The sequence below is a fragment of the Eurypyga helias genome, unplaced genomic scaffold (assembly GCF_000690775.1).
Source record: "Eurypyga helias isolate BGI_N326 unplaced genomic scaffold, ASM69077v1 scaffold7742, whole genome shotgun sequence".
NCBI lineage: Eukaryota > Metazoa > Chordata > Aves > Eurypygiformes > Eurypygidae > Eurypyga > Eurypyga helias.
The window spans coordinates 709-9867 of record NW_010233994.1 but is presented as its reverse complement, the minus strand read 5'-3'; the positions used below and the strand labels follow the sequence as shown (position 1 = coordinate 9867).

Sequence of the window (9159 nt, the reverse complement as noted above, 5' to 3'; positions counted from 1 at the left end):
CGCATGTTCTAGCACATACTAAATTCCTGCTCAAAGAATGCTTTGTATTTTTGGTAGGTTTACAGAACTACATAGTTACATCATATTCGCAAGTTCCAGTTTGTGGAGTAAATAGAAGGCAATGTTTTAAAGGAATAAAGTTTGAATAAGAAAAAAGGTAATTAGTTGCTATATTAAAGCAATCTATTCATACCTTAGAAAGGATGAAGCACATCCCATAGTACATGGATAATAAGGTGATGGCAAGACAACTTATTCCTTGTAAGCAACATTTGTAAGTAAAGGTTAGTCTACACTTGCAGTGTGTTACAGGCAGAGCGAAGGGATCTGAGATCCTTTTCCTTCACCCTTTCCCTTTTCTCCACAGTTTTGCTTTCCTGCTACTTCCTAAACTGCTTACTCAGAACTTGTCCATAGTGTAAATCCGGAGACGGAGTTTTCAATTTTTCTTCAGAGAGAGTAACAACCTTGTACTTGAAGCATTTGACTTGTGCTGTAACAGGTCTTAGGTCCATTGAAAGCGAAGACAACGGTGAGGATACTCTAGTTTGGTTTCCACCCAGTTGAACAACATGCTGGTTTAACATCACATCTATGGCATCTAACAAACTGCATTAATAGCCGCCTTATTTAAATGCTGAATTAAAAGCAAGACCACCAACAGAAAATGAGCATTTGCATAGCACTTATCCTCTAGCAACCTAAGAGCTATTGCAACTGTTTCTATCCATTCATTCTAGGAACAAATTAAATTTTCTTCTTCCTTTGCTGTGTAAGCCTCCACTTGTTTCTATACATCTGCTTTTTAGGAGCAAGATACTACATTAGTTGTACTGTGGCACAAGGCAGGCACATTCTTATAAATTAATTTACAGCCCTAACTTATGAGCAACAAAAAAATGGAGCATTTAGTCTGCAACAGCCATACTGAAAGGAGAACTGAAGTCTGATTTTTATCTGAAGTGAGGCACAAAACCACTGAACTGTAGATAAAACCTTTATTTTTTTTTTTTTTTTCAAGGGAAAGCAGGTAAACTCAAAAAAAATAATTTAGTCCAGGGACTGTTTTTTCCATAAGTATCAGGAACAGTTTTTACTCCTTATTAAAAGGCTATATAGATAGCCATTTAAAAGATGTTAATTCAGAACCATCAAAAAGAGAGGAAATACCCTTTGCTTCGTTTCGAACTGATCACATCTGTAACTGCTTGTTGCCATTCTTCTGTGACAAATACGGATATAGGTTACCAGCACAAACCCCAGGAACAGCAGCTCTCTGAGCAACCAAAAACTCCTTTCTTCAGGTGTTGGTTGTGTAGGGATGCTACCAGAGAGCACCTGCTGCAAACACAGCTTAGTTTAAAAACACCCCTGGCTGTTGGCCTTCATGCTCCAACATCAGAGGCTGTAGCTGGGTATCTGTAGCAATACAGTTTGTTGTCTGCACCTCCACTCAACAGCAACTGATGAGAGGAAAAGAAAACTGTGATTAGAATCGTAGGATTGCTTAGGTTGGAAAAGGCTTTCCAGATCCTGGAGTCCAACTGCACCAGGTATTAATCTGATATTAACATCAGAACTAAACAAAAACCCTACACAGAAGTTGACTACTCTGATTTTCTTTCCTTTGAAGACATATAACAAGTAGTAATGAATAATAAACTGGTAATGCATGACTAAAACACAGAATCAAAGTGCAGAAGCAACCTTGTCTCTTACCCTCCTTCTAAAATTAGAAGCCAAGTTTTTGCAGGAAAATTTCTAAACATTTTCCTGCCCTTTACTGAGAACAGAGCCACATTGAGAGTCCTGAACATGAACAAAATGTTTGGGTTTTTTTCCCCTTTTTATGCATGTGTGTTCCACTACAGTAGCAGAACAGCTTGCTGTAGAGGATTTAATAGTTTCCCCCCCTTCTACATGTACTGCCATGCGCCAGCTGTCAGCTTATGCTGCTGTTTTAGTCTCCATGGCAGCAAATAGTACCTTAGAACATGTATTCTCTCAGCTGTTCTCATGTCTCTCCTTGTTTGGAATGTCAGTGTAACACCCACTTAATGCTCAGAGCTTCACCTCCCACCCTACTCCTTTGCCCAGCAACAGGAGGAAGTGCTGCTGTGCGTATGACAACACCATACAGTTGTCAACCCCCTATCTACCACAGCACAACTAAACCTTCCTGTTCCCTTCTAGCCTTAAGCATAAAGGAAAAAATAATCCCTGACTGCTTTTAGCCCTCTTCCTAACCACCATCCTTATCGGTTGGGGAACTTCAGATTCTTACCCCTGGTTCTGTCCAGTCCACACACAAAACCTTGTCTTCGTGAGCAGCCAGGTCATACAGCGGAGCTTTGCAACTGGTAAAAGCCAGATATTTAGTGTCACACGCTGGAAGTTCCATGAGCAAACAGAATTGGTCCCTAGAAGAAATACTATCACAATGCTATCAAACAGCTGCGGTCTAGCAGTTAAATGCTTTCAGAGAACCTCACAGAGGGTAGACCTCTGTACTTTCTTTGCTTTCCCTGGAGCTGGTCACATCAGTGTTAACACATCCTACATCCCCAAAGAGTAAAGCATAAGCATTTTTCACCTGCTTGCAAACTGCCTTGAGGCTCAATGTTAATCAATCTGCTTGTTAGGAGCAGTTTATTACACAGTTTCCTTCTTGCATGTGCGGATGCTGCTTGACTGTGTGTGTTTTCCAGAAAAGCCATCTATGCCTTCTGAATGCAAACCATTTCCTTGCCTGGCAGTTTTTAATGAAAGGTCTGAAGAGAGTATCAAGTGAAAATTCACAGTTAGGCTCATTCCTTAGAAAGGGAAGGTATTTTGTTCCATAAACAGAGGAACAGTTAGCAGACCTTCTGCAGTTCCTAATGCCAGTAGCAGTGTTACCGTGCCTGCCTTCTGTGCGTCAGTCGATGCTGCTCTTGATGCCAGTAAGCCCCGTGTCGGAACCATACAGCTCTCACCCACGTTAAGCCACAGGTCCTCTGGTAGACAAGTATTTTTCTCCCTTTCATTATAGCTTGACTCCTAAAAGCTAGAGGACTTTCCCAAATACCACAGGAGTTTCCAATGAATGTCTTGGACTGCTCTTGTGAGTTTGTAAGCGACCCTGTAAGCCTTTGAACAGCAAAGAACGTGTGTTTGTTTCACCTTCTTGTGTCCCAGAGCTTCACAATGTTGTCCAGAGAACCAGAGATCAGCTGATGCTCATGGGTAGGTGACCACTTCACAGATGTCACCCAGCCTGTGTGAGATGTCAGAGACAGGAGGACCAAGGAGCCATCTGAACATAAGAAGAGGACAAATATTAAAAAAAAAAAATCATCAGTTGGGCCAACTGAAAACAGCACTTTTAAGATTCACACAAAATCCAGTGAGAAAAGCAGTCAGCAACATATTTGAGTTCAAGGTCAATGCTTCTCCCACCAGCAATCCTAACTTAAAAAAAAAAAAAGCAGTGACATTTAAAGAAAGCAAACAAAACTATAAGCCACACAGCTTCTGAGGGCGCGGCAAACAACCCTAACAAAATTTGAAATGTATTTTCTTGTCACTATACTGTTGTCAAAGATTTTAAAAAAAAAAAAAAGGGCAAACAAAAAATGCTTTTACTGGTAACATACAAGAAGATAACCCTGTTAACCTCTGGATGATATTTATGGAAGCTAAACAAGCAAACATGTCTATGAGAGAAATCTGGCAGGCTGAGCCATAAGTTACATGCAATCCTGTCACAGATGGCACCACTGTCGTAACAAAGTGACTGCTGTTTCACTTTAATGATGGTCCAACCAGCTTAGGTGAGCACCTTACTAACAAAGCAGCTGAGGCCTACAACTGCACACCTGAATATTCATTAGTAAGTTAAAAAAGAAAAAAAAAAAAAAGGAAAATCTAAGCTGAGTTAGTTTTCTAAATTATTAGGTGAGAAATCAAAGGAAGTCTTGTGCTAGATTACAGAAAATAGAGATGCGATCTTTGTATTTAATAAAAGCCCCCAGATGGCTTGTTTCAAGCAGAGGGACCAGAAAACAGCTTGTGAGATGCCCTCCAACTGGGAGAAGTTCTGATTTTGAAAAAACAGCTTTGAGAACGTGCAAGTCGTGGCTCACCTTTGCTGCGAGGATCCCATAGTCTAATATGTCTGTCAGTGCTCCCGGATGCGAGGCGGCGACACAGTGGTGAGTAGGAGACAGAATTAAACACTTTGTTTCCTGTCTGTCAGAAAAGAAAACACTAACTCTAAGACAGGAGCTTCTATTTTTGCACAACTTTTTTCTTTCACCTGGACGTTAGCCAAACCTACAGGCGCAGTATAGTGATCTCACCAAAGTTGATTTGAGGTCTCCAGTCTCAGCGTCCCAGAGTTTAATGGTGTGGTCCCATGAAGCGCTGCAAATTTCTTCAGCATCTGACCACAGCACAGAGGAGACGGCCTCTATGTGGCCAGAGAGGGTTGCCAGGGGAGTCTGGAATTTAAAGGTGAGAGGAGATTAGATGGAATATTGTCAACAAATCTTTCAACATATGAAACGTGTCTGATCAGCCTCAGACATATCACCATAAATTTTCACACAGGCATTTCTAACAAAGAGAAGTTATTTTATGTGGCCACTTTTTGAATAGAATCCTGGACAAACCCGGAGGTCATCTTACCCTCGTCAGTCCCAGCTGTTCAGTTTTCTGCTTCTTCCGTGGTCTGTTAGCTGCTTCTTCCATTTCATCTTCCTCATCTGTAGGTACTGACACAAAAGACAGGCAAACTTCATCTAGGGGGTTTTGAACTGCATTTCCATAGAAGCAATTAAGCAGCCCCCCATATTTACAGCACCTAACCCATCTATGACGCCTGAATATTTTCTGACTATTTTAATACCCCAACCAGGTCAGTATTGTGCCCATTGTGAGCTTTAGGATAAGGAATGTAAATCAAATGATCTTCTCCAGATCACACAGTGTTAAAATGAAGTCCCAATGAATTTCTAAGACTACCCATATTCATGGAAAAATCCTAACAGTGTGTGCTAAAACACATTAATTCTTTTAGATACAATGCTCACATATATATCCCCCAGACTGAAAGAATATGACTTTTAACGGTGAAAGAAAGCCTTCAGACCAAATGGAATTAGTCGGCAATTCTAGAAAAGGCCTGGTCATCTTACTGTCCTCCAATGGTGTCAATAACAGAACAGGAAAATAACCCACAAACTTCTGATTTGTAAGGAGTCTATATGCAAACCTGCATATTTTTATGAATCTATTAAAAGAGAGATACAAAGTACGGTGTTGAAGAATAAAACAGACATCAACAGGCAGTCCATAGCCATACCTGAATTTGGTCTTTGCTACAAAGGAAACAGTAACTTAGGACAGTGAGGTATAATTGTGATTTTGCAAGGGAGGGGGAAAAAAAAAAAACACCACCAAAAACTATGTTCTATCTTACCTTTTATATTACAGATTCAAATTTTCTTAAAGCAAAAAGCATTCAGATACCTATCTTTCAGGCTGTCGTAAGTAGAATTCTTCTGAAGAGAGCCAAGAATCCCAGTTTACATTTATCTTACCTGCAGACCAGATCTTTAACATCTTATCCCAAGATCCGCTGCAGAACTGTATGAACAGAAACATTTTGTGAACAGTTGGTGCTGACAGACCTTGTAAGCCATACTAATTGCTCTTCCTGCTAGAAAAATTAACCTGTAGGTTGTAACACATGCAGAACAGTGCTCAGCTCCTCAAAAAAAGTTTATCGACCAAATTATTGGTTTTCCTTTCTCTGCAGGAAGAAGTATCTACAAAATACCTCTATTTCCTTCAGCACCAAAAGGTTTTATTTGAACCTGTCAGATACTAAGTCAAGCTGGGTGGGATGACTCCACCCTTGTAGTGTGAGTGCTTTTAACTGTTGAAATCCTTGATAAAGGGAAAGGACCATCCTTACTACCTGCTTTTTCTAGTATCACTTGATTTTTCCTTTACCCCCACCAAAACAACTGTGAAAATTTAGGTCAAATTTGAATAGTTAATTGTAATGCAAAACTCACATGCGTTAAACCCAAGATTTCCTTAAAAATAAGCATTCAGCTTCACTCACAGAAGTCAAAAGCAGTGGTATAATGGTTTATGCTATCTAAAGTCACCATCAGCTTTTTGTGATGTTAGAGGTTAAGTGCTTCGCTTTGTTTGAAAACATGGCCGAGTGTTGATGTTACACTCCTAATCCTCAATAGCCACCATTTATAGCAAGACTGGAAATTTATCAGCGTGTCGGTCGTAACAACGTGACAACCAGTGTCCATGCAGGGACAAAAAGATGGTTTTTGCTAACATCCCAAGAGACACGTTTCTCTCCAGGAGTCACTCACTTTACTTCCGGTGCAATCAACAGCTATGGAGTCCACGCTCCCAGCGTGTCCCCTGCAGCAGTGAAGGGCTTTCACTTTGTTTTTCTCCACATTCCACTCCCACAGCAGGATAGTTTGGTCCATAGAAGCACTGAGTAACAGGCATGATAAACTATCTGAGGAAGATAAAAAAGTTGTGCTTGCACCCAGCTCAGCTTTCCACAGTTTTCATGGTAATTGTTCTAGTCAAAGAAGAAATAGCAGATAGAAACCCATACGTATCTCAGTTTACATCACGTTGACCCACAAGTACAATTAATGTAAAGATAGATACCAATATCTGCTAATGAAGACGGCACAGTGGATAGACAATGTGCATATTTAACTAACTGTATTCATTACTGTTAAAGGACTGTTTTACTCACACAACTATTTCATTTCTAACACCCCTAACAGATTGAAATAACTGTAGTATTTACATTATTAAATACTCCTGACTGAGGAATGCTGACGTTTCTCCCCAGTAAATCAAACTATTACTACTCCCCAAACATAAATACTGACCTTGCTTCACCCATGCCACATCCTTCACTACTTCTGTATGCCCAGCTATCGTAATGATGGATTTTCCTTCCAAAGACCAGATTCGAGCAGTCTGATCATAGCAGCCAGTTAATATCCTACAAGGTAAACAATTTGAAACATTCTGGTCTGTAAAACTAACAATATTTTTATGAAAAAGGAGCCTCAACCTGCAACTCAGAAAAAATGTTAGCATAATAACTATTTAGCCAAAACAAATGCAATGTATAGCTACTTTGTGGGGGGGGGGGAAAAAGTTTGGAAAACTAAAAAATCTTTTTTGTTACAAAGTAAAGCTCCATAAAGCCTACCACTGTAAAGCCAGGGGTACAGGGCAAAAGAAAAGCAGTGAGTGTACTGCATAACATGGTAGGTGAGACTTAAGGGTGCTTATGTCACATAAGATAAAAGATAACTTGTTGTTCATGGTATGTTACTAGAGGATCTCAAAGCATTTTCAAGCCATTACTTAATATAGGAACATTGCTGAGTTGATTGGAAAATGAATGTGAAAATGCAGTGGAACAAAGTTTGCTTTTTTCTTTTTAAGAAAAGCTTGCACAAAGGTACAAAAATGTACTGTGGCTACATGAATGGCACACTTAAAGTCAAGGATTTAAGCTAAAGAAAGACAAGGAAATCTTGCTGTCCCTTAAGGGAAAGGATAGTAAACAGCAGTTGTATTATCCATTTACATCACTGGTATCTCACACTCAGTGATCCTTGCTGTTCGCTACTTGTGCTGAAGTCACCGTCAGCATAGAATAGGGGTGTTAAAACTGAGCTGCTTACCAAGGCAAGTAGCTGACTGACTTGACAGGTAAAAAAATAAAAGAGAGGAAGAAAAAACATTATTGAAGAGAATACCACTTTATCTGACACCACAGAGTCCTCTGTGTACAACAGGAACAAGCAAGACAACTTAGAACAGGCTCAGGGCAGTACCATTCCTGGGTGGCTTGAACAGAACTGATCCAGTCATCGTGGAAGATGCATTCCTCTGGCTGAGGGGCCATGTATTTCTCCACGTACTCTATTTCCACCACTTCTTCCTGAGCTCACAGACAGAAATACTTATTGAGTGGGCTTTCATTTTTTTAAATCCGTAACAAATATTTAACTGTAGGGTTGCGCAAATATGCAAGTTCATTGGGCAAAGATCTTGGCATTCAAGTCCTTTGTCACATTAGTGGAATTACAGTCTAGAAAAAAGTGTCTGAATTATATTGCTTTCCATATTTTTATCAAATTACTATTAATAGCAAGCTGGAAGTAAAAGCAAGTAATTTCACTCTTCTCAGGCTTCTCTTCTGCTGTATTTACCCATATAAGACTGGTGTCTAAAATAGCCACAGCATTTTCTGGAGGTAATACTAACCTCCCTTATTATCCCCCAATGTAACCAATAGAGCAAGACACAAAAATACGTTAATGATGAGACAAGAATTTCCCCTCATAGCTGACTGCATATGAACAACCACAGATCATTGATAATGATGTTTCTTGCACTGCTCGGTCCCATACTCCAACCACTTTGCAGTTCAGAGCAGGTTTAAACATACAGTGAATTCTCCTGGGAAAGTCAGAAAAGAAAGAAAACTGAGCATGGGTATTTTTCACAAGCTAGATTTACCTAGCTGGGGCAACACTGAAGCAAATTAAGTCTGTTCTGCTGTCCCACTGCAAGGTGAGGAGAAATCGAGTAGGACTTACTGTGGAGATATTTTCCGTTTCCACGTGCGTGACCAGTGGCATACGCAAGAACTGGCCATTGATAAGGAAGTCAAATTCCACATATTTGTGGTCCGCTGAAAAAAGAAAAGGGGGGAAAAAAAAAAATCTGTGTTCAGGTGTCACTGTGTAACTGATACCATCAAGAACTCATTCTGTGGCTGGTCCAGCAGAATGGTGCAAGAGATTCAAAAAAAGAAAAACAAACCAACAGGCAGTTTCTTCTCCCAGCCTAAAAATTCTGCAGGATTTTGTAAGTTAAGAGTGAAGGAAAATTTGACCTAGAATACCCCAAAAAAATTTGCTGCTAAGGTTCAAAGAGTTAAATTTGCCTCTTCTTGTAACCTGTTCTTTTCTAACTCCTCGTATCTGTAGCTGCATCTAATCAAACCCCAGTGGTGCCGCATCGCTGTTCTGTATGGAGCTCACCACTTCTAGCCCACATCTTTATCATCCCTGGCTGGAGTCCTGTATTTGAGGCAGC

At 40.1% G+C, this 9159-nt stretch overlaps 1 protein-coding gene across 1 annotated transcript; it reads right to left on the bottom strand.

Annotated features, from left to right (window-relative positions):
- Positions 1 to 1156: 1156 nt before the first annotated feature.
- WDR12 (WD repeat domain 12) lies at positions 1157 to 8747 on the bottom strand. The gene is made up of 11 exons (XM_010161892.1): positions 8658 to 8747; positions 7890 to 7996; positions 6927 to 7042; positions 6384 to 6538; positions 5583 to 5628; positions 4669 to 4754; positions 4341 to 4481; positions 4125 to 4230; positions 3163 to 3295; positions 2285 to 2357; positions 1157 to 1463 (listed from the first exon to the last, which is right to left on the bottom strand). Exons 1-11 carry the CDS (start codon positions 8697 to 8699, stop codon positions 1386 to 1388), a joined length of 1083 nt encoding a protein of 360 aa, XP_010160194.1. The 5' UTR covers positions 8700 to 8747; the 3' UTR covers positions 1157 to 1385.
- Between the last annotated feature and the right edge of the window lie 412 nt (positions 8748 to 9159).

Bases quoted from the DNA above. Each gene is read 5' to 3' on its own strand.
- WDR12 (XM_010161892.1), bottom strand. From the start codon at position 8,699: ATGCCACTGGTCACGCACGTGGAAACGGAAAATATCTCCACA. The intron at 5,629-6,383 runs GTGAGTGACTCC...CTGTTCATACAG, and splicing joins TTGATTGCACCGGAAGTAAA to TTCTGCAGCGGATCTTGGGA. The intron at 4,231-4,340 runs GTGAGATCACTA...CTTTTCTGACAG, and splicing joins GAGACCTCAAATCAACTTTG to ACAGGAAACAAAGTGTTTAA.